The sequence below is a fragment of the Rhinoraja longicauda genome, chromosome 18 (assembly GCF_053455715.1).
Source record: "Rhinoraja longicauda isolate Sanriku21f chromosome 18, sRhiLon1.1, whole genome shotgun sequence".
Lineage (NCBI taxonomy): Eukaryota > Metazoa > Chordata > Chondrichthyes > Rajiformes > Arhynchobatidae > Rhinoraja > Rhinoraja longicauda.
This window is the reverse complement of record NC_135970.1, coordinates 28,626,278-28,651,692: the sequence shown is the minus strand read 5'-3', so window position 1 is coordinate 28,651,692 and position 25,415 is coordinate 28,626,278. Positions and strand designations below refer to the sequence as shown.

The 25,415-nt window shown below is 43.5% G+C and overlaps 1 protein-coding gene across 1 annotated transcript in view; it reads left to right on the top strand.

Moving 5' to 3' along the window:
* Window positions 1-25,415, top strand: part of ush1c (Usher syndrome 1C) — an 86,870-nt gene that overhangs the window by 17,629 nt on the left and 43,826 nt on the right. Inside the window, exons 6-15 of the mRNA XM_078414904.1 lie at window positions 874-898; window positions 2,731-2,788; window positions 4,696-4,799; window positions 4,910-4,994; window positions 7,346-7,405; window positions 8,477-8,533; window positions 8,985-9,127; window positions 13,148-13,213; window positions 16,302-16,438; window positions 21,094-21,143. Of these exons, the coding sequence (XP_078271030.1) occupies window positions 874-898; window positions 2,731-2,788; window positions 4,696-4,799; window positions 4,910-4,994; window positions 7,346-7,405; window positions 8,477-8,533; window positions 8,985-9,127; window positions 13,148-13,213; window positions 16,302-16,438; window positions 21,094-21,143 (785 nt within the window). The remainder of the gene's footprint in view (window positions 1-873; window positions 899-2,730; window positions 2,789-4,695; window positions 4,800-4,909; window positions 4,995-7,345; window positions 7,406-8,476; window positions 8,534-8,984; window positions 9,128-13,147; window positions 13,214-16,301; window positions 16,439-21,093; window positions 21,144-25,415) is intronic.

The window sequence follows — 25,415 nt, the reverse complement described above, 5'->3', positions numbered from 1 at the left end:
AGTTCCTTGCATCCCCAACCTTTCTGCCCTGGGCCTCCTCCATTGCCAGAGGGAAGCCAAATGCAAGCTGGAGGAACAGCACCTCATATTATGTGGAAACGAGAAACTGCAGAAGCTGGTTTGTACAAAAGGACACAAAGTGCTGGAGTAACTCCGTGGGTCAGGCAACATCTCTGGAGAACGTGAACAGGTGACGTTTCGGGTCTCATGCCCTTCTTCAGATCTCATTATGCCTTGGGTACCTTATAACCCAACGGTATGACCATTAACATGCCTGAAGAAGGGTTTCAACCCGAAAGATCGCCTATCCATTTTCTACAGAGATGCTGCTTGACCCGCTGGGTTACCCTTGCACTTTGTGTCTATCTTTGATATGAACATTAAATTCTTCAATTGTAAGTATCTCTTCATACACGTGTTGCTTTCCTCTACAAAGCCTATATTCCTGAATGCCTTTTCCAAAAATCTAATCCGTGACCTAAGTCCTATAAAACTGCATCGTGACTTCCTGACTTTTATACTCGATGCCCTGACCAATGAAGCTAAGCAAGATATGCCTTCTTTGTCATTGTATCTACTTATGTGCCAAATTCAGTGTGTTATGAACCTGGACACCAAGATCACTCACGTCATCAAATCAAATTGTTTTATATTTCTGCCCATATCATCGAAAATAGTGTGTACAAAGGAACTGCAGATGCTGGTTTATACCGAAGATAGACATAAAATGCTACAGTAACATAGCGGGTCAGGCAGCATCTCTGGAGGAAAAGGATGGGTTGTGTTTATGTTCAGACAGACTGGCTGATCGAAAATAGTTACTTGTGGCACTTGGGGACCTACTGATAATGTGTTTGCTATTTTATTTTGCAGATGTTGGAATGATTCCGGTCAAAAGGTGAGGGTATAATTTTTTTCTTTTTAGATCTCAGAATCTGGTGAATATCAGACCATACTATCCAGAGTAAGCTGTATATGTCTCCATCATATGCTGAATAGCCGCCCAGATAACCAAGCCCACTGGACAAAGCCTGGACCACAGGTGAAGAAGTTCTAGTCTATCAAGAAAGTGTACAACAATCTGCCAGTCGGGGAATTCCGTTGTTTGAGGTTATCTGTTGCCGGCCGTGATTTGTCCGGCCTCCTCTTCTCTCCCCGTTTTCTCTTGCCGCTCCACCCTGCAATCAGTCCGAAGAAGTGTCCCGACCCCGAAACGTCACCTATCTATGTTCTCCAGGGCGTGCACAGTGGTAGAGTTGCTGCCTTGCAGGCCAGAGACTGTATGTACGGAGTTTGCACGTTCTCCCTGTGACCACGTGGGTTTTCTCCGTGCTCTGGTTTCCTCCCACATTCCAAAGACATGCAGAGTTGTAGGTTAACTGGCTTTTCTAAATTGTCCCTAGTGCGTAGGATCCAGGTGGGATACAGGTTGGATACAGATCCGATTGCCCCTCCCTCCCCCCCCCTCCCTCCACCCCCCTTCCCTCCCTGCCTCCCCCCCCTGCCTCCCCCCTCCCTCCCTAGGAGATAGATTTAAACTTTAAAAACTGTGAACAACTTTAAAAATATAACACCGATTTCAATGAAACTTCTTCCATTAGCACCAAAGGGACGACGGTGAGTAAGGTGGGCCTAAAATTGTCACGCTATCCTGTACAGTTTTGGCTGTAGTTCAGGAACAAACAAACAAAAAAATGAGAGTTTTGGTATATGGATATGGGAATTTATGGTAACTAATCAACAAAGACCTCCGTCCTCTCACGTTACCCCCCCCCCCCACGCCCCTCTCTTCCCTGTGGCCCGCCTGGATGTGTGACTTTTCCCACAGTCCCGCCCCTTCTTTCCCCTCCTCCCCTTCCCCTTCCCCTTCCACCTATAATCCCATCCTCTGATTTTCATTTTCATGCCTCTTCTCTCCTTATCTCCCGGCCTTTTGTCATCACATCTCTGGCCTTTGTCCACCCATCTGGCAATCGGATCTGTATCCAACCTGTATCCCACCTGTATCCAACTATCACTTGCCAAAGTTTGTCCCACCCCCATCTCTCTTCCAGCTTTCTCCCCCTCTTCTCCAACGAGTCTGAAACAGGGCGGCACAGTGGCGTAGGTGCCTCACAGTGACAGAGACCCAGGTTCACTCCTGATGTCGGGTGCTGTCTGTGTGGAGTTTGCACACTCTCCCTGTGGTTTCCTCTGGGTGCTTTGGTTTCCGCCCACATCCTCAAGGTGTGCAGGTTCATAGGTTAATCAGCCTCTCCAAAGTCCCTCTATTGTGTAAGGTGTGAATGAGAAAGTGGGATAACAGAACTAGTTGAATGGTTGATCGATGGTCGGTGTGGACTTGGTGGGCCGAGAGGCCTGTTTCCATGCTGTATCTTTCAATCAATAAAGAGGGCCCCGCTCCAAAATGTTTCCTATCCATGTTCTCCCGAGATGCTGCTTGAACTGCTGAATTACTTCAGCACTTTTTGTGTCTTTTCTTCAAATTGATTTTCTTATTTTTCTTTCGATCTCTGGGAATTTGACAATATATCCAGTGAATTGTGCTTTTTCACCTGCGCAAGAAAAAAGCAATAGGTTTTCTCATAAATCATGGATGTGGCGGTGCATAAATAACATGAGCTTCAAACACTGACTGATTGACTGGGTGATTTTGAGTCGTGTTGGAAAATCACACCGCCCCAATGTTACAGACGTGGCCTGTTAAGTGTCATTTATCATTCTCTTTAGTTCTTCCGAGGAATCCTTGAAGTGGCAGTTTGTGGACCAGTTCGTGTCGGATGCAGGGGTAAGATGTAGATTTCTTCAGAAATCAGTTCAGTTTCGTTTATTGTCTGGTGAACCGAGGTGCAGTGAAAAGCTTTTTGCCGCGTGCTAACCAGTTAGTAGAAAGTCAATACGTGATTACAATCAAGCCATTTACAGTGTATAGATACATGATAAGTATTTCTAATATATATGTAAATAATACCTTCCTTTCTATTCCCAATCACTGCAACCTATTACAAGCAATTTCTGTTGAATTTTGATTGATTGATTGATTGATTGATTGATTGATTGATTGATTGAAAGATACAGCATGGAAACGGGGCCTTCAACCCACAGAGTCCACGCCGACCATCCATCACCCATTCTCACCAATTCTGTTATCCCTCTTTCGCATCCACTCCCTACACACTAGGGGCAATTTGCAGAGGGCCAATTAACTTACAAATCCGCACTTCTTCGGGATGTGGGAGGAAACCAGAGCACCCGGAGGAAACCAACGTGGTCACAGGGAGAACAGCAAACTCCACACAGACAGCATCCGAGGTCAGGATTGAACCTGGGTCTCCGGCGTTGTGAGGTAGCAGCTCTATCAGCTGTGCCATTGTACTGCCAGCCTTTTATATTAGATCTTCCCTGTAGGAGCCATTTTGCAGTTATTAGTTATTTTTGCTTATTAATATCACTACCTTGTATTCTGCTGTAGTTTGAGATAGACGAGAAACTGGCCGCTACATCGCCTATAGCAATACATACAAGAGTCATTCTGAAAAATTGGTAAGACCCATGGTAACCTTCCCAGTGGGAAGATGAAGGCTGTCACTTAAATTAGTCCAGGACCGTTGCGCATTTGAACAGGAGAACAAGGATAACAAATAGAATTGACTAAATTATGTGGATTTAACATGTATTGATTTCTCTGGATTACCGGAGGTTGAGGGGAGATCTGATACAAGTATATAAAATAATAAGAGGCATAGATAGGACCGACAATCAGAATCTTTTTCCCAGAGTGGAAATGCAAAGTGGACATAGCTGAAAGGGGTAAAGTTTAAAAGAGGTGTCCAGGGCAAGTACTTTTGCACGGAGAGTGATGGGGGCCTGGAAACCCTACCAGAGGTGGTGATGGAGGCAGCTACAATGGCGGTGTTCAAGAGGCTTGTAGACAGGCACATGGATACGCAGGGAATTGAGGAATATCGGTAATGTGCAAGTATACAAGGCTACATTATATTAACATAATGTAGGGGGTATGGGGAGAAGGCAGGAACAGGGTACTGATTGAGAATGATCAGCCATGATCATATTGAATGGTGGTGCTGGCTCAAAGGGCCGAATTGCCTACTCCTGCACCTATTGTCTATTGTCTATCATGCTCGGCACAGACATTGTGGACTGAAGAGACTGTTCCTATACTGTACCCCCCTCACCTGTAAACACCTATCACTCACCAATCTTTATCCTGCCCCTTCTCCTTTCCAGCTTTCTCACTCCCTCCACCACCTCAATCAATCTGGAGGGTCCCAACCTGAAATGTCACCTTTCCATATTAATTAAATATGTGAGAGAGAAAGACTGTGTGAGTGAGAGAGAGAGAGAGACTGAGAGAGAGAGAGAGAGAGAGAGAGAGAGAGAGAGAGAGAGAGAGAGAGAGAGAGAGAGAGAGAGAGAGAGAGAGAGAGAGAGAGAGAGACACAGAGAGAGAGAGACACAGAGAGAGAGAGAGACACACAGAGAGAGACACAGAGAGAGAGAGAGAGAGAGAGAGAGAGAGAGAGAGAGAGAGAGAGAGAGAGAGAGAGAGAGAGAGAGAAAAAAAGAAAAAAAAAACTATTTCTGAGCACATCTGATCATTCCACTGGAATGCACATTGACATTTGTTCGTAGACCGTGCCTGCTGTATTTACACCAACATGTTTTTTGTTGCAGGATGGGAAAATCAGTTTAGCTGGATTGGCTTCACTGGGAAACAAGGAAATAAGGGAAAAGAAGGTTTTCATTAGCTTGGTTGGTGTAAAAGGCATGGGGTGCAGGTACACCATTCATTTCTCAGTGTTCCAACTCACTCATTTTAAAAAGTCTATTTTGTGTACTTAGTGGATGCTCAAAACTGAAGTCTCTTCTGACCGTTCTCTCGATGTAGCATATCCAGTGGCCCGACCCAGAAGCCAGGGATCTTCATCAGTAATGTTAAACCAGGGTCGGTTTCTGCAGAGGTCGGCTTAGAGGTGAGTGAATTTACCATGAGCCATCTTATCTCAAAAAGGCAGCCAGCATCATCAGAGACCCACACCACCGTGGCTATGCTCTCATTTCACTCCTGCCATCGGGAAGAAAGTATAGGAGTCTGTAAACTGTGAGCACCAGATTCAAGAAGCACATAAGACTAATCCAACTCAGAAGACAAAGTGCTGGAGTGACTCAGTTGGTCAGGCAACGTCTCCAGAGAACATGGATAGGTGCGTTTCAGGTCGACTCTTTCTCAGACTCTGAAATATCCCCTCTCCTTGTCCTCCAGAAATGTTGCCTGGCTCGTTGACTGTTGCCTGACTCCAGCATTTGTCTTCTACATAGGATTAGTATTATGTGCTTTGCTAAAAATGCCTAATTATTTTTTCCATGTTGTAGCAAATACTGAAATAACATCTCATACAGTTTTGCTCCCTTCTAAATCATTCCAAAATGCAAATGCCTTGTAAACTGTTCTTCATTTGCTTTGTATTTTTATATGCTTTGTCATGCTTTGATCATGTGTAAGGCCATTGAGAATTATTGGTGCATATGTCATCTCTGTGTGATCTTGTGTCGACATTTTTGTACCTGATGATTAACAAGAGAGTGTGAATCTCCAGCAATTTATCAAATTATCAAACTCCATTAAATAAACAATGACAACTTACAATGCTTGAGCATGGATTACTTTTATAAATTAGAACATAGAACAGTACAGCACAGAAACGGGCCCTTCAGCCCACAATGCTTGTGTTGAGCATGATGCCTAGATAAACACAAAGTGCTGGAGTAACTCAACTGGTCGGCAGCATCTCTGGAGAACATGGATGGGTGACATTTCAGGTCGGAACCCATCTTCGAATGAAAGAAGGGTCCTGACCCAAAATGTCACCCATCCTTTTTCTCCAGAGATGCTGCCTGACCTGCTGAATTACTCACTTTGTGTCTATCTTTGGTATAAACCAGCATCTGCAGTTTCTACATGATACCTAGTTAAATTGAAGGTATTTATTCACAAAATGCTGGAGTAACTCAGCAGGTCAGGCAGCATCTCAGGAGAGAAGGAATGGGTGACGTTTCGGGTCGAGACCCTTCTTCAGACTGAAGAAGGGTCTCGACCCGAAACGTCGTCCATTCCTTCTCTCCTGAGATGCTGCCTGACCTGCTGAGTTACTCCAGCATTTTGTGAATAAATACCTTCGATTTGTACCAGCATCTGCAGTTATTTTCTTACACTACCTAGTGAAACTGATTTCATCTGCCTGTACATGATCCATATCCCTCTATTTTCTGCATACCCATGTGCCTATCTAGAAGCTTCTTAAACACCACTGTTGGATCTGCTTTCACCGCCAGGCCTGGCAGCACGTTCCAGACCCCACCACCCTCTGTGTTAAAAAAACTTGCCCCGCTAATCTTTTTTTTTTATTTTATTTTTTTATTTTATTTTATTTTATTTTTTTTAATTTTTGAAAAGCATATGTACAAATAGAAATGAAAAAACACATTTGTTACAGAGTTCTTACATAGCTTCAATTTTTAAATTTTTGAAGAGAGAAAGTAAAAATAAAAAAAACTATAAACTATTGGGAAGAGAGAATAAGAGGATTAAAAAATAAAAAAAAGAGATCTAACTATAAAAATTAAAGGGAGTAGATGGAGTAGATCTGGGAGACAATAACCACAGTTGTACATCCAACCCCTAACTCAAGTTTCAACTTTTAATTTTAAATTTTTATTTTAGTCCTGTGCCAAACCCATTTACTTTTCTAAAAATTCAATAAATGGAGACCATATTTTTAAAAATAACTCAGGTTTGTCAATTAAGGCAAATCTTATTTTTTCCAAATGCAGGGTCTCTCATTTCCGTAGTCCACATTTTAATTGTGGGGGTTATTGGTTTTTTCCAAAATTTAAGTATTAATTTTTTCGCAATTATTAGACTGTAATCAAGAAAATGTACCTGACTTGTTGTAAAATTTGTAGTATGTTCTGATAATCCTAATATAATTAATTTTGGATCCATATCCAATTTTTTGTTAATAACTTTAGAAACTATTTTAAAAATCTCCAACCAGAAGTTTTGCATTTTTATACAAGTTACGAAAATATGAGTTAAATTAGCTTCTTGAAATTGACATTTATCACAAATAGGAGAGATACTAGGAAAAATCTTATTTAATTTCGTCTTCGAATAATGTAATCTATGTATTATTTTAAATTGTATTAAGGAATGTCTAATCTACATTAAACTTTTCCCCTCTCACCTTATAGCTATGCCCTCTAGTGTTGGACATTTCCACCCTGGGGATAAAGGTTCTGTCTTGTCTCTCTCTTTCTAATGCAGGTTGGAGATCAAATTGTTGAAGTGGATGGAGTTGATTTTACGAATGTGGAGCACAAGGAGGTAAAAACCGATTCTGTTTTTTTTTTCCTTGTTTACAGACAGATCATTTTACATCATAAAACTCACCAAATTAATGTGTTAAGAGACAATCTCATGGATTAAGTTCAACTGCCATAGTTCAGAAACTTTCTGTATCTGTGTATACTGGAACAATATTGAATTGCTGAGAACAAGCAGAGTACATACAGTAAGCACTCGATATAACTATACTCTCTGTTAATATAACTGTAAATATCTCTGTACCTCTAAAACTAAAAACTAATGGTCTATAGGGGGGAATGGTGTCCGTTATTGCCAATTGTCCGCTGTAACCCAGTGTAATATATATCATTTCATGTGTGGAGACCCAGCAATAAAACGTTAGACTGAGCAAGAACTGCAGTGACAGAGGTGCCTTTTATTCAGCTGAAACATTAAAGCAAAACCTTAGCTACAAAGCTGCAAGGTTTCAATACAGCGATGGCATTGCCATTGGCAGGTAGTGGTGCGAGCCGGGGGTGTCGGCATCCCGGCCTGGCGGGTGATGTTTGGTCGGCCCGTCCGTCCGCTACAACCAAAATCCATTATAATTGTGGCTGTAATAATGAGGGTTCACTATATGTTTTCTGCAACGGTAGCAGAAGGCGACACGGTGGCGCAGCGGTGGAGATGCCGCCTTACAGCGCCAGAGACCCGGGTTGGATCCTGACAACGGGAGCTGTCTGTATGGAGTCTGCTCATTCTGCCTGTGACCACGTGGGTGTTACCCAGGAGCTCCAGTTTCTTCCCACATTCTATTGTAGGTTGATTGGCTTTGGTCAAAAAAAATTGTAAATTGTCCCTAGCGTGTGTAGGATAGTGCTAGTGTACGGGGATCGCTTGTCGGCACGGACTTGGTGGGCCGAAGGGCCTGTTTCCACGCTGTATCTCTAAACTAAACTAAACTAAACATCCGCAGTGTCTCCCTGATGGAACTCATGCTATCCTGTAAATTACCTGATCTATATTGAACAGATGGATTAATCATTGGGTTTTCATCTTGTGGCAAAGGCTTGTTTTGCAATGATTTATATATCTTTATTTCTTTTCCAGGCAGTCCAAATATTGAAAAGTAGCAGGAGCCTAACGCTTGTTGTTCTCACTGGTGCGGTAAGTATTGGACATTTTGAGAATGAGAGAATGGTTGCTTTTAAAGGTTTTGTTTGGGGTTTTAGTGAAAGGCAGAAGATACCGAAGCTTGAAAGCACCAGCACCAGATTCAGGAACAGTTTCTTCCCCTCTGTTATCAGGCTTCTGAACGGTCCTTCCATAAGCCAGGGTATTGTCCGCTTCACCACCCCATTGTGGACATTGGACTTTGTCTCTGGAACTGATGCGTTACAATGCTGAGAACTATATTCTGCACTCTGTGTCTTCCCCTTTGCTCCAACTATTGCACTTGAGTTTGACTAGATTGTAGTCGTGTATGGTAGGGAGGCCCGGTGGTGTTGTGTTAGATCCGCTGCCTTCTCTGGGTGCTCCACTTCCCTCCCACATCCCAAAAACGTGCGGGCGCATAGGTTAAAACCAGGTTGACGTTTCGTTTCTCCGTTCAATTCAGGGTAAAGAACTATTCCAGTCCGAAGAAGAACGAATGAATGAATATTACCGCCATGAAAGGGAACGGCAGGAGTTAATGCAGCAGAAAAGGGTTGCGATTGAAACCAACAAGATTGTGAAGGAACAACTAGAGAAAGAGAGGCAGTAAGCTGACCCCTCTACATTTGCTGCTTTATCTTTAACAATAGAAGCAATTTTATACATTATGCCCTTTTTCAAACTGAATGCTACATAATTAGCAAACTGCATCATTTTTACATCACGCTCTTTCTCAAGTTGAATGCAACGTATCACAACGTTTAAAAAGCATTTGGTCAGGTACATGGCTAGGGATGTAGGCCAAATGCAGACAGGTGGGACTAGTGTAAATGGGGCATGTTGGTCAGTGTGGGTAAGTTGGGCCAAAGGGCTTGTTTTAATGTTGTAAGACTCTATGAAAGATGTAGCATGGAAACGGGCCTTTTGGCCCGTCGAGTCCAAGCCGAACAGCAATTGCCTGTTCACACTATCCCACTATCTCATCCGCTCCCTGCACTCTAGGGGCAATCTTACAGAGGCCAATTAACTCACAAACCTGCACCTCTTCGGGATGTGGGAGGAAAATGGAGCACCTGGAGGAAAGTCACACAGTCACAGGGAGAATGTGCAAACTCCACACAGACAGCAACGTAGTCAGGATCGAACCCGGGTCTCTGGCGCTGTGAGGCAGCAGCTCTACCAGCTGCACCACTGTGTCTACAGGAGAAGGGTCCCAACCTGAAACGTCGCCCATCCATGTTCTCCAGCGATGCTGCCTGACCCGCTGAGTTACTCTGGCACTTTCTGTTTTTGTAAAGCAACATCTGCAATTCCTTGTTTCTAAATCCAAATGCCCAAGCTGGAATTCCACGCCGATATCTAATGAAACCCACACAGTGACAGAGAGAACGTGCAAACTCCACACAGTCACTGGGAGAAGGTGCAAACTCCACACAGTCACAGAGGGAATGTGCAAACTCCACACAGTCACAGGGAGAAGGTGCAAACTCCACACAGTCGCAGAGAGAATGTGCAAACTCCACACAGTCACAGAGGGAACGTGCAAACTCCACACAGTCGCAGGGAGAACTTGCAAACTGCACACAGTCACAGGGAGAACGTGCAAACTCCTCACAGTCACTGGGAGAACGTGCAAACTCCTCACAGTCACTGGGAGAACGTGCAAACTCCACACAGTCACAGAGAGAATGTGCAAACTCCACACAGTCACAGAGGGAACGTGCAAACTCCACACAGTCACAGAGGGAACGTGCAAACTGCACACAGTCACAGGGAGAAGGTGCAAACTCCACACAGTCGCAGAGAGAATGTGCAAACTCCACACAGTCACAGAGGGAACGTGCAAACTCCACACAGTCGCAGGGAGAACTTGCAAACTCCACACAGTCACTGGGAGAACGTGCAAACTCCTCACAGTCACTGGGAGAACGTGCAAACTCCTCAGTCACTGGGAGAACGTGCAAACTCCACACAGTCACAGAGAGAATGTGCAAACTCCACACAGTCACAGAGGGAACGTGCAAACTCCACACAGTCACAGAGGGAACGTGCAAACTGCACACATTCACAGGGAGAACGTGCAAACTCCACACAGTCACATGGAGAAGGTGCAAACTCCTCACAGTTTCTGGCTCTACCTGCTGCATCACTGTGCCACGGATATGGTGACAGATTTCTATCATGAAGGCGTAACAGAGTGTATTCAGAAGAGGAAATGTCAGCATTCGTTTCCTAATAGAGCACTTTTCCCTCAGTGCGTTATACAAACTGTTCGGCTTTCAATAACTTTGAGAGATGTCAGGCTCTTGACAAACTCTCATCTAAGCCAGATGGCAGGTTGTCTGAAAATCTAGATGACTCATTTCCTTTTCACTTGCGTTCAGTCCAATAATTTTTCATTCTAACAGCAGGCAATTCCATTCTACCCTAATCTAACTACAAAAAATAACAAATCAATATGCTATTGTATTCTACAAGAAAGATTTTGCAACGAATGTACAACAGTTTCATTTGTTTATATTGTTATAAATCGAAATTGGATGTGTGAGGAATGGAGGGATGTGGATTAGGTGCAGGTTGGCACAGATGTGGGCCGAAGGGCCTGCTCCCCTGCTGTACTGTTCAATGTGCTATGAATGTGTTTGGTTTACAAAGTACCTTTCATAATCTCATCTTCTTTTAAATTCCCAACGAGGCAACAAAATGCTTTTGCGATACATTTATCGGTGGAAGAAGTCAACAGTTTAAAAGCCAACAGGGTGCACCCTAGAACTGCGATGTGTGTGTGTGGTCGCACAGTTGCTATCATTCCTACATGGCGCAAGACTTGCCATACCTGAGAAGAAAAGTAGTGGGTGAATGGTACTGTATTGACGCTAGGTGCTGGAGCAACTCAGTGGGTCAGGCAGTATCCTTGGAGAACATGAATAGGTGACGTTTTGGGTCAGGATCCTTCTTCAGACTGTCTGAAGAAGGGTCTCAACCCGAAACATCACTTCTCTCCAGAGATGCTGCCTGTCTCACTGAGTTACTCCAGCATTTTGTGTCTATCCTAAGTGATAGGTGGATACAGGTGAGGGGTGGAGTAGGGGGGGGGGGAGGGGATTGATAGACAGATTGTTGGACAAAACCAGAGATGAAAAGACAAAAAGTGTGAGATGATAGAAGAGTTGCCCTTTCACCTGAAGAAGTCTGACGTAGGGTCCTATCCGTATTCTCCAGAGATGCTGCCTGACCTGCTTAGTTACTCCAGCACTTTGTGCCCTCTTTAGTGAATTTCTATATTGGGTTTTAGGTTTTGTTTCTCATAATCGTAGAAAAGGTCAGGTTTTATTGTGGTATCTCGGCCCCCAAATTTCACAAGATGCCAATAAATCCCGAGACAATAGAGAATAGACAATGGATGCAGGAGTTGGCCATTCGGCCCTTCGAGACAGCACCACCATTCGATGTGATCATGGCTGATTATACACAATACACCACTGACATTTAGAGAGTCATAGAGTCATACAGCGTGGAAACAGGCCCTTCAGCCCAACTTGGCAACATCGACAACATGTCCCATCTTCACTAGTCCCATCTTCACTAGTCCCACCTGCCAGCATTTGGCCCATACCCTTCTAAATCTAAGCAATCCATTTATCTGTCCAAATATTTCTTAAACGTTGTGATATTACCTGCCTCAACTACCTCTTCTGGCAGCTTGTTCCATACACCCAACACCCTTTGTGTAAAAAAAGTCAACCCCAGGTTTCTATTGAATCTTCCTTCCCCCCCCCCCCCCACACCTCCTCACCTTAAACCTATGTTCTCTGGTTCTCGATTCCCCTACTCTGGGCTATTCCCTTCTCTATATAAATCTAGTATATGCCACAGGATACCACAAACAGCTGTGTGATTAATAGGCAACAATGCGTTCTAGTGAATCTGAGTCACTGGCGTGTGAGGCAGCAACTCTACCAGCAGCGCCATTGTGTCGTTCCAATTGGTCAAAATAACGGGGATGCCTAATGATTTTTACTGTTAATATCATAGGGTTTTGTATCATCCTGAACAGAGAACACAACGGTGCAGCTGGTAGGGCCGCTGCCTCACGGTACCAGAGACCCGGGTTCGATCCTGACTACGGATGGTGTCTGTGTGTGGAGTTTGCACGTTCTCGCTGTGCATCGTGGGTTTTCTTTCTGTACTCTGGTTTACTCCCACATCCCAAAGACGTGGGGGTTTTGTGGTCTAATTAGCCCTCCCCTAGTGTATAGGGAGTGAATGACACAGAAAGTGTGATGTCTCGGCATGGACTCATGGGGGGGAAGGGCCTGTTTGCATGGAACGTGCCTGGAACGTGCTGCCAGGGGTAGTGGTGGAGGCAGATATGATAGTGGTGTTTAAGAGGCACCTTTTAGATGGGCACATGGAAAGGCCAGGGATGGATCTTATACAGGCAGAGGAGGCTAGTTTGCCTTGAAATCATGCTCAGCACTGACATTGTGGGCTGAAGGGCCTGTTCCTGCACTGTACTGCTCTAGGTTTTAAGAAGCTGTTGCATGGATTATACAAAGCACAGCTGTTAATCTTGCATTTGTATTTGAAAATGCTGTACTTTTAAAACAATTTTTCGTATTTTAGAAGGAAGTTGGAGATAACACAGAAAACTGCAGAAGAACAAGAGAGATTTCAAAAAGAAATTGAGCAGTAAGTGTTCATAGTTCTTAAGTTCCTGGAGCAGAATTAGGCCATTTGGCCCATCAAGTCTACTCCACCGTTCAATCATGGCTGACCTGTCTTTCCCACTCAACCCCATTCTCCTGCCTTCTAACCCCTGACACCCGTACTAATCAAAAATCTATCCATCTCCACTTAAAAAATATCCATTGATTTGGCCTCCACAGATCTGGCAATTAATTCCACAGATTCAACTGGCAATGAATTCCACAGATTCAACACCCTCTGATTAAAGAAATCCCTCCTCATTTCCTTTCTAAAGGAATTTTCTTTTATTCTGAGGCTGTGGCCTCTAGTTCTAGACTCTCCCACTAGTGGAAACATCCTCTCCACATTCACTAATTCTAGGCCATTCACTATTCGGTAAGTTTCAATGAGATCCCCAGTGTTTTGTGCATTATGGTTGAATCCTTTCAATTAATGACACATTTGGATATTAATTTTTTAAAATATAGACATTTCCAACTAAGTTTTAAATAATTTCCTCTATTTAAGGCCTGTGTCATGTTTGGTTTTAGTAGAATCAAAAGTTTATTTGTCACTTTAATTAAAAATAATATATTTTGTCATAGCTGTGTTACTTTCATGTGAAATGTTCTTAGTCTAAAATGCTGATGGTAAAGGTGTTTAGATGTAATTTGTGATCTGTCTTTCACAAGCCAGAGACCTATGTAACCTGTTACTGTGTGGTTCATAAGTTATAGGAGCAGAATTAGGCCATTCTGCCCATCAAGTCTACTCCGCCATTCAATCATGGCTGATCTATCTTTCCCTCTCAACCCCAGTTCTACAATCACATGTAACCTAATACTGCAGGTACACACCATTAGATTAGGCAGAGAGATGGAAATGCAAGGTACTGCAGATGCTGGAATCTTGAGCTAAACACAAGGTGCTGGAGGATCTCAGTGGGTCAGGCAGCAACTGTGGAGGGAATGGATGCGATGTTTTGGGTCGGACCCCTTCTTACAGACTGATTAGAGCAGAGGATCAACATTTGATTTTTATGGTTATTTTGGATTTTACTTTTTAAATTATCAAAACTTCCAACTTAGTTTTGAATAACTTCCTATATTTTATGGCCTGTGTCATGTTTGCTTTTAGTCAAGTCAAGTTTGCTTTTAGTCAAGTCAAGTCATACAAGATGTACAGTGAAATGAAAGTGGCAATGCCTGCGGATTGTGCAAAAAATTACAATTACAGCATAAAAATTAAAATTAATACAGAAAAAAATTTAGTTCCTGGAGATTTAATAGTTAACAGTCCTGATGGCCTGTGGGAAGAAACTCCGTCTCATCCTCTCCGTTTTCACAGCGTGACAACGGAGGCGTTTGCCTGATCGTAGCAGCTGGAACAGTCCGTTGCTGGGGTGGTAGGGGTCCCCCATAATCTTGCTTGCTCTTGATCTGCACCTCCTGATGTATAGGTCCTGCAGGGGGGCAAGTGTAGTTCCCATGGTGCGTTCTGCCGAACGCACTACTCTCTGCAGGGCTATCCTGTCCTGGGCAGTGCTGTTCCCAAACCAGACTGTGATGTTGCTGGACAGGATGCTCTCTACCGCCCCAGAGTAGAAGCATTGAAGGATCCTCAGAGACACTGAATTTCCTCAGCTGTCTGAGGTGGTAAAGGCGCTGCCTTGCCTTACCCACCAGTGCGGCAATGTGTGTTGTCCATGTCAGATCCTCTTTGATGTGGACTCCCAGGTAGTCGGGGTGGCACAATGGCACAACGGTAAATTTGCTGCCTTACAGCGCCAGAGACCCGGGGTCTGATCCTGATTACGGATGCTGTCTGTACGGAGTTTGCACGTTCTCCCTTTGACCGTGTGAGCTTTCTACGGCTGCTCCGGTTTTCTCCTATACTCCAAAAACATACAGGTTTGTAGGTAAATTGGCTTCAGTAAATTGTAAAATTATCCCTGGTGCATGTAGGTTAGTGTATGGAGTCATCGCTGGTCACAGCTGACTCGGTGGACCGGAGGGCCTGCTTTTGCGCTGTGTCTCTGAAATCTAAAGTCTGGAGTCAAAATTTTATTTGACATTGTGGCGCGTCGGAAGAGGCCCGAAATAAAGGCGAGAAACCGGGTATTTCGGGACGTTCTGTTTTATTATTCCTCAGTTATCACACCGGTCAAGTCTGCTGGAATGGCTTTGCGCCCAAAACCTTGTCCTTATATACGTAGTACCGGACCGCCCCCCTGGACTGGTCCATTCCCGTGCTGAGGGGTCGGTAGTGGTATGGCCCGACCCTTGGGAGCCGCCACAACATTTTAATTAAAAATAATAAATTTAGTTATGGTTGTGTTACTGGTTCTTCCCACTTCTTCTTCAAAAAATTTCATCACCATTTTTTGAATGGTATTTATTTTCTCAAATGCCCTTTAGAGCCTTGTCTGAGTATACACACTGGAGGCAATTTAAACAGGCCAATTAACCTTCAAATCCATTTATTCACAAAATGCTGGAGTAACTCAGCAGGTCAGGCAGCATCTCGGGAGAGAAGGAATGGGTGACGTTTCGGGTCGAGACCCTTCTTCAGACACATGTCAATTAACAGGCCAATTAACCTTCAAATCCACACGTCTTTGGGATGTGGGAGCAAACCGGAGCACCCAGAGGAAACCCACGAGGTCACCTTTAAACTTTGCTTCTTCCACCTTAAAGCTAGATTTAGCTTTAATATTTTGATATTTCCACCCTGGGGATAACGTTTCCGACTGTCTACCCTATCTATGTCTCTCATAATTTTATATGCTTCTATCAGGTGTCCCCGAAACCTTTGGCATTCCACCATTTGTTTTGCCTGCACATGATCCATATCCCGCCATTCCCTGCATATCCATGTGCCTGTCCAAAAACCTCTTAAACGCCACTGGGTTCTTTCATTAGGTTCATTTCAAGGATTCACTTGGATAATGTCACAACCATTCCATTTGTTGACATTTCTTGTGTCAGGATCTTTCTCCGTGCCATTGAAGGTGAAGAAACTTGAGGCTGTGTAGAACACAAGAATGATTTTTCCACTGTGTATGGAGTATTGTGATTTGTGTTGCCTGCAGGATTGAAGTGCAAGAACAGAAGTTCAAGAAGGAATGGGATGAAGACTGGGGAGAACGGGAACGGGGACGGGAACAACCCAGAGGTCTAATGTCCACAGGAGCTGATGTAATTCCACATCCTCCGCCGGAAAGTAAAAGTAAGATACCTTGTTGCTTAAAGAAACTTGGAATGGCGCTGCTGGTAGAGTTGCTGCCTCGCACGCCAGAGACCCAGGTCCAATCCTCACCTCGGGTGGTGCCTATGTGTGGAATTTACCCGTTTTCCATGTGATCACGTGGGTTTTCTCCAGTTTCATCCCACAATCCAAAGACATGTGAAAAATATAAAATTGCCCTTAGTGTGTAAGGACAGGATGCGAAAGTGGGATAACTGAGAACTAGTGTGAACGGGCGATCGATGGTCAGTGTGGACACAGTGGGCCGAAGGGCCTGTTTCCATTTTGTTACTCTAAATTAAACTAACAAACACTACATTTATCACAAGTTTATCGCCAATACATTTTTTTGATGTGTCTTAAATTGATTTAAACTTGGAGAATCAAACTTATATCCTGATGTAAAAGATGGCACAGTGGCACAGATGTGTGGCACAGTGACACAGCGGCAGAGTTGCTGCCTTACAGCAGAGAGACCTTGGCTTGATCTGACTACAGGTACTTTCTATGCAGAGTTTGCACGTTCTCCCTGTGACTGTATGGATTTCCTCCAGGTGCTCCCATTTTCTGCCTCAATCCAAAGACGTGCAGCTTTCTTAGTTCATTGTCTTCAGTAAATTGCCCCTAGTGTGCCGAATAGATTGAATTTATGGACTACCGTAGTTCATATATAGTGTATGGGTGATTGGTGGTCTGCACAGGCTCGGTGGGCCGAAGGGACTGTTTGCACACTGCATCTCTAAACTAAATTAAATTAAATGAATCATTATCAGCTTCTAGTAACTAAAACACAATCTAAAAGTTGTTCAATTACATATTTGCCAATGTTGCAAGAAATTTGAAAGATTTTGCGAATTTGGAGAAAATCTAACAACTGGTTTATGAGACTTCAGACAGTGAATGACACATTTAGAAGTCTTGTCAGGTAGTGAATTAGACGGCTGTAAATCAACAAGATTGCCTCAATTTACGGCTTTCAGTTGAAGAACAGTCTGCAATCTTCACTAGGGAATAAGGAAGAAAAAAGTGGAATGCAAAAATCACGTTACTGAACACGTCTGAGATTAGTTTGGTTTCTGGGGTATTTTTCAAGGCCAAATTGAAGCTCATAAATCTTAGTATTTTTAGATTATATAAAATAATTTGCAGAACCAGCTTGACCAAAGAGAGGTCAGAATGGGTGTCAAGTTGCATCTGTTTTCCCTTCCAAACTCACGGTGCGTGTTCATTTTTTGCTGTGAACTAAATTAGGCTTTAGTCTTTAGAGATACAGCATGGAAATATGCCCTTCGGTCCACCGAGTCCATGCCAACCAGCGAAACCCGTGCACTATCCTACACACTGAGAACAATTTACAATCTTTACCGAAGCCAATTAACCTACAGACCTGTACATCTTTGGAGTGTGGGAGGAAACCGGAGCACCCGGAGAAAACCCACGTGGTCACGGGGAGAACGTGCAAACTCATACAGACAGCATGCATAGTCAGGATCGAACCCAGGTCTCTGGCGCTGTAAGGTAGCAAACGTACCACTGCGCCACCTCAAGTTGTGGGATGCAGTGGGGTGGGGGAGGGCGGTAGGAGTCACGTGTAGATTGTCCTTGTCATCTTTGACAGCCGGTCTCCTCTGAACTGCTGAGGACTCCTGATTTAACTTGCCTTTTATTGCAGCAAAGAATTTCTCGCCTCAAGTACCTGACTCTCAACCATAGGCATTAACACAAAGAAAACTAGACAAGAAATTACGTACATACAGAGAGCTTAATTTACTGAACATTTTAAAGATAAAAATATTATCGAAACACCTAAAAAGGGTTAAACATTCATTCACGTTTTAAATTCAATTTCTTGCAATAAGTACAATGAAACATGTCAGATGTTTTGCCAATCTTGGTTTCTCAAAATCATTAGTTGATGGATAATCAGTTCTCAAAAAATGACCTCTATCTTACATTAGGACTAATACTTGCAGAGAAAATAGAGGGTAGAAATATTGTTATTGTTTAGTTTCGTTTATTTTTGTCACAATACCGAGGCACATGAAAAGCTTTTAATTGCGCGCTATCCAGTCAGCGGAAAGACTACATGATTACGATCAAGCTGTCCACAATGTACAGATACAGGATAAGGCATAATGTTTAGTGCAAGATAAAGTCCAGTAAAAGTCCGATTAAAGATAGTCCGGTGGTCTCCAAGGGTCAGGACTGCTCTGTAGTTGGTGATAGGATGGTTCAGTTGCCTGATAACAGCTGGGCCCTAGTGGGGTTTATGGGGTGTTGGATCAATCAGTGCTTTCTCGGATAACAGCTGGGCCCTAGTGGGGTTTATGGGGTGTTGGATCAATCAGTGCTTTCTCGGATTAGAAATGAGCTCCAACATCAAAGTGATCTGCCATGCACAGTTCTGTGACCTTTCTCAGGTCACCTTTGTCTTAGAAGGAGAGAAATGTATGTGCTGAACCAAGTCTTGTTCTTGCCCTTCCTTTACCTTTCTTTCCCAGAAGACACAACGACCGACGACCACACTCAATTAACAGCGGATGAATTGACAGAACAAGCTGGGGAATTGATAAAGGATCAGGTTTGGTGGATAATTTCATAGCTGAGGGCTGTACTCATAAATTCCACCTGGCAATCAAAAAGGAGTGTTAGGTTAAGTTGGGATGGTGTGTGTGACAGACTCACCAAACCACACTTCAATGTTCATGTCCCCCAATTCTGTTTTGCCCTGACCAATGACAGGGTACTGATTCTGGATGATCAGCCATGATCATATTGAATGACGGTGCTGTCTCGAAGGGCCGAATGGTCTACTGCTGCTCCTATTTTCTATGTTTCTATGTTATGTTCAATTACTAACACTATTGTATGAAACTAATATTTCTCATTCGGAGACCCAAGAGGCAGCAGACACTGGAATCTTGATCAGAACACAAAGGAACTCAGCGGGTTAAGCAGCATCTGTGGAGGGATTGGATAGACTGAAGAAGGGTCCCGACCTGAAGCATCGTCTATCCATTCTCTCCATAAATGCTGCCTGGCCCGCTGCTTTCTTACACAGAATTTCTCTGGCAAAATTCATTACTATCTTCCAGGGATCACAAATGTCCATGAATGTGTATTAATTCTCTGCTTACAAATATGATAAGACCTTCTCACAATGTGACAATCATAATTGAATTTGCAATCTGAAGTTTCGTCATAGTTTTCAAAGCATGGACCTCAACATTCAAAAAAAGGTCATTTGGAGTATTATTTGCAGTTCCGGTCGCCCCATTGCAGGAAAGATGTGGAGGCTTTGGAGAGGATACAGAGGAGGTTTACCAGAATGATGCCTGGATTAGAGGGTATTAATTACAGGGAGAGTTTGCACAGACTTGGATTATTTTCTCTGGAGCGTCAGAGTTCAGGGAGACTTGATAGAACAATGTAAAATTATGAGAGGCCTAAGAGAGTCGATAATCAGAACCTTTTTCCCAGCGTGGAAATATCCAACACTATAGGGCATAGCTACAGTATAAGGTATGGGGGGGGGGTTTAATGGAGATGTGTGGGGCAAGTTTTTTACACAGAGAGTGGTGGGGGGCCTGGAACACGCTGCCAGGGGTGACGGTGGAGGCAGATACGATCGTGGCATTTAAGAGGCTTTTAGAAAGGCATGCGGAAGTGCAGGGAATGGATGGACATAGATCATGTACAGGCAGATGAGATCAGTTGAACTTGGCATCATGTTCGGCACAGACATTGTTCCTGAGCTGTACAGTTCTACATTTAAAAGTGCCAGCATAATACCCAGAAATGTTGGAATTCTGGTACAGAAGTGCCTCCAAGCTTGGGATTCTCACACATGCTTGCCGGTATGTGAAAGTGCCAGTTGTCCACTTCCCCAGGTGATTTCCTGACTGATCTCCACCATGGAATCCACCACCGCCAAGCAAGATTCCAATTGCAAAGAACTCTCACCGAGAGAGTTGTAGGCATCAACGTAAAGACGTTATCATGCAGAATTTCACCGATATTTAGCTCAAAGTAATTTCAAAAAGTGAGACAATTAAAACATTCTGTGTATGAAGAAAAGTGATGAAAAGATGCACAATAGGTTGCAGATAAAAAGCTAAAGTGAAAAGATGTACAATAGATTGCAAGTAAAAAGTTAAAGTGAAAAGATGTACAATAGGTTGCAGGTAAAAGGTTAAAGTGAAAAGATGTACAATAGATTGCAGGTAAAAAGTTAAAGTGAAAAGATGTACAATAGATTGCAGGTAAAAAGTTAAGTTATTAAAATGCACAAATATTTGCAGGTTGAATGCAGGTAGAAGGTTGTGTGCCATTGTATGTTCTTTTTTAGTACCTGCACTGATGTACAGCACTTTGGTCAACGTGGGTTGTTTTTAAATGTGCTATACAAATAAAATTGACTTGACTTGACGAGAATGTTAAGATGTTTTGATGCACAAGAAACATTGCAGGTAAACATGTGTTCAGCATTGCATAACTGGGAACTTTCTTTCCCAGTAACTGATTCTCTGCTGTCAGTCTGGCTACCTCGTGAAGAGTTGTATCACAGCAATATTGGTGGGTGAGCCGCTGCATCCTCGTTCATTATCCTAACTGCGTTTATCATCTTTTATTCTCAGCAATTGGTTGGTTTTATCAATACGAAGGCAAATATCCCAACACACCGAAGGTAGTGGGTGACAATGGTGTGAGAACGTGCTCTGGTTTATTCTTTGTGGACTGGGATTTATTATTTTTTTGTTTGTATCCTCCTCATTCTGCTATTTACCTCTGCAGTTTTTCCTGTAAATTTAGTTCATCACTTTGACGTGACATATCGAATGTCCAGAGAAGTATAAGTTCATAAGTCTTAGGAGCAGAATTAGGCCATTCGGCCCATCAAGTTTAATCCACCATTTAACCATGGCTGATCTAACCTAGATTTCATTCTTAACCCTATTCCTCTGCTTTCACCCCATAACCTCTGACACCCTTACTAATTAAGAATCTGTCGATCTCTGCCTTAAAAATATCCATGTACTTGGCATCCACAGCCGTCTGTGGCAATGAATTCCACGGATTTCCTCTGATTAAAAACATTTATTCCTCGTCTTTTTAATCTGAGGCTATGGCTTCTATCCCTAGACTCTCCCACTAGTGAAAACATCCTCTCCACATTCACTCTATACAGGCCTTTCACTATTCGGTAAGTTTCGATAAGGTCCCCCCTCATCCTTTTAAACTCCAGTGTGTACACGCCCAGTCTTCAAATGCTCATCATATGTTAACCCTTGAATGCTTGAATACCTGTGTTTAATAATCAAAACAATTAGACGATGTGGCTGACTTAGTGTCAAAGTGGGAAGTAAAGCCATAGTGTTTCTAACTTGTAGGAACAAGGAACTGCCTATGTTGGTTCATGCACAATAGGACACAACGTGTTGAAGTAACTCAGCAGGTCAGACAGAAGCTTTGGAGGGAATGGACAGGCAATGTTTCAGCCTGAAGAAGGGTCCTGACCCAAAACGTCGCCTGTCCATTCCCTCCACAGGTGCTGCCTGACCTGCTGAGCTTCTCCAGCACTTTGTGTTTTAATTCAAGAGCACAGCTTTGCAACACTTCACGTACATTGTGACTCTGACCAGAATTACTCTGGTGCGATGTTTGGTTCGGTTCTGCTTTCTTTTCAGCTCATATCATTGCTTGTCAAAATCGAGTGTTTTTCTGTTAAGAAATACAGACAAATACGTCAACTTTCAGTTTGTATTTTGTGAACACCTGCAGTTCCCTAGTCACCTGCTCCCACCTGCCTTTACCCTTTTCTGGTGTTTAACCTCCTTGCATCCCATATTATCCCAGTCATATCAGGAGATGTTGAATCAGTATGGATAGAAATGAGAAATTGTAAGGGTAAAAAGACCCTAATGGGAGTTATCTATAGGCCCCCAAACAGTAGCCTCGACTTAGGGTGCAAGTTAAATCAGGAGATAAAATTGGCGTGTCAAAAATGTAATGCTACGGTGGTTATGGGAGATTTCAACATGCAGGTAGACTGGGAAAATCAGGTTGGAAACGGACCCCAGGAAAGAGAGTTTGTAGAGTGCCTTCGAGATGGATTCTTAGAACAGCTTGTACTGGAGCCTACCAGGGAGAAGGCAATTCTGGATTTAGTGTTGTGTAATGATCCTGATCTGATAAGGGGACTAGAGGTAAAAGAGCCATTAGGAGGCAGTGATCACAACATGATAAGTTTTACTCTGCAAATGGAAAGGCAGAAGGGAAAATCGGAAGTGTCGGTATTACAGTATAGCAAAGGGGATTACAGAGGCATGAGGCGGGAGCTGGCCAAAATTGATTGGAAGGAGGCCCTAGCAGGGAAGACGGTAGAACAGCAATGGCAGGTATTCCTGGGAATAATGCAGAGGTTGCAGGATCAATTTATTCCAAAGAGGTGGAAAGACTCTAAGGGGAGTAAGAGACACCTGTGGCTGACAAGGGAAGTCAGGGACAGCATAAAAATTAAGGAGAGGAAGTATAACATAGCAAAGAAGAGTGGGAAGACAGAGGATTGGGACTCTTTTAAAGAGCAACAAAAGTTAACTAAAAAGGCAATACGAGGAGAAAAGATGAGGTACGAGGGTAAACTAGCCAATAATATAAAGGAGGATAGCAAAAGTTTTTTTAGGTACGTGAAGAGGAAAAAAATAGTCAAGGCAAATGTGGGTCCCTTGAAGACAGAAGCAGGGGAATTTATTATGGGGAACAAAGAAATGGCAGACGAGTTAAACCGTTACTTTGGATCTGTCTTCACTGAGGAAGATACACACAATCTCCCAAATGTTCTAGGGGCTGGAGAACCTAGGGTGATGGAGGAACTGAAGGAAATCCACATTAGGCAGGAAATGGTTTTGGGTAGACTGATGGGACTGAAGGCTGATAAATCCCCAGGGCCTGATGGTCTGCATCCCAGAGTACTTAAGGAGGTGGCTCTAGAAATAGTGGAAGCATTGGAGATCATTTTTCAATGTTCTATAGATTCAGGATCAGTTCCTGTGGATTGGAGAATAGCAAATGTTATCCCACTTTTTAAGAAAGGAGGGAGAGAGAAAACGGGTAATTATAGACCAGTTAGTCTGACATCAGTGGTGGGGAAAATGCTGGAGTCAATTATAAAAGACGAAATTGCTGAACATTTGGATAGCAGTAACGGGATCGTTCCGAGTCAGCATGGATTTACGAAGGGGAAATCATGCTTGACAAATCTACTGGAATTTTTTGAGGATGTAACTAGGAAAATTGACAAGGGAGAGTCAGTGGATGTGGTGTACCTCGACTTTCAGAAAGCCTTCGACAAGGTCCCACATAGGAGATTAGTGGGCAAAATTAGGGCACATGGTATTGGGGGTAGGGTACTGACATGGATAGAAAATTGGTTAACAGACAGAAAGCAAAGAGTGGGGATAAATGGGTCCCTTTCGGAATGGCAGGCAGTGACCAGTGGGGTACCGCAAGGTTCGGTGCTGGGACCCCAGCTATTTACGATATACATTAATGACTTAGACGAAGGGATTAAAAGTACCATTAGCAAATTTGCAGATGATACTAAGTTGGGGGGTAGTGTGAATTGTGAGGAAGATGCAATAAGGCTGCAGGGTGACCTGGACAGGTTGTGTGAGTGGGCGGATACATGGCAGATGCAGTTTAATGTAGATAAGTGTGAGGTTATTCACTTTGGAAGTAAGAATAGAAAGGCAGATTATTATCTGAATGGTGTCAAGTTAGGAGGAGGGGGAGTTCAACGAGATCTGGGTGTCCTAGTGCATCAGTCAATGAAAGGAAGCATGCAGGTTCAGCAGGCAGTGAAGAAAGCCAATGGAATGTTGGCCTTCGTAACAAGAGGAGTTGAGTATAGGAGCAAAGAGGTCCTTCTACAGTTGTACCGGGCCCTGGTGAGACCGCACCTGGAGTACTGTGTGCAGTTTTGGTCTCCAAATTTGAGGAAGGATATTCTTGCTATGGAGGGCGTGCAGCGTAGGTTCACTAGATTAATTCCCGGAATGGCGGGACTGTCGTATGTTGAAAGGCTGGAGCGATTGGGCTTGTATACACTGGAATTTAGAAGGATGAGGGGGGATCTTATTGAAACATATAAGATAATTAGGGGATTGGACACATTAGAGGCAGATAACATGTTCCCAATGTTGGGGGAGTCCAGAACAAGGGGCCACAGTTTGAGAATAAGGGGTAGGCCATTTAGAACGGAGATGAGGAAGAACTTTTTCAGTCAGAGGGTGGTGAAGGTGTGGAATTCTCTGCCTCAGAAGGCAGTGGAGGCCAGTTCGTTGGATGCTTTCAAGAGAGAGCTGGATAGAGCTCTTAAGGATAGCGGAGTGAGGGGGTATGGGGAGAAGGCAGGAACGGGGTACTGATTGATAGTGATCAGCCATGATCGCATTGAATGGCGGTGCTGGCTCGAAGGGCTGAATGGCCTACTCCTGCACCTATTGTCTATTGTCTATTGTCTATTGTCTATTGTCATATCACTAGGGCGGGGATCTAAATGAGATTGTCAGCCACCTAAATTATCATTTTGAAAGCTTTTATGCAAACTATGAGATTTGCTTTTGCAAAGTAGAAACTGAATTTCTTGATGAGAGCTAAATTTTCTTGTAAGTCGTAGAGAATCATAGAGCTTTCTTTGTCACAGTAATGAAGGTTTATTGTTTAGGAAGGAGCTGCCGATGCTGGTTTATGCCATAGATAGACACAAAATGCCGGTGAAACTCAGCGGGCCAGGCAGCACCTCTTGAGAAGAAGAATAGGCAACATTTAGGGTCGGGACCCTCCTTTTCAGACTGAAAGTAGATGTGGGGGAAATAAACTGGAGGCGAGAAAAAGCCAGAACAAATCGGGGCTGGCAACAGGTGACCTCAGGAAGGGTGGAACCCAAAATGGCCAATTG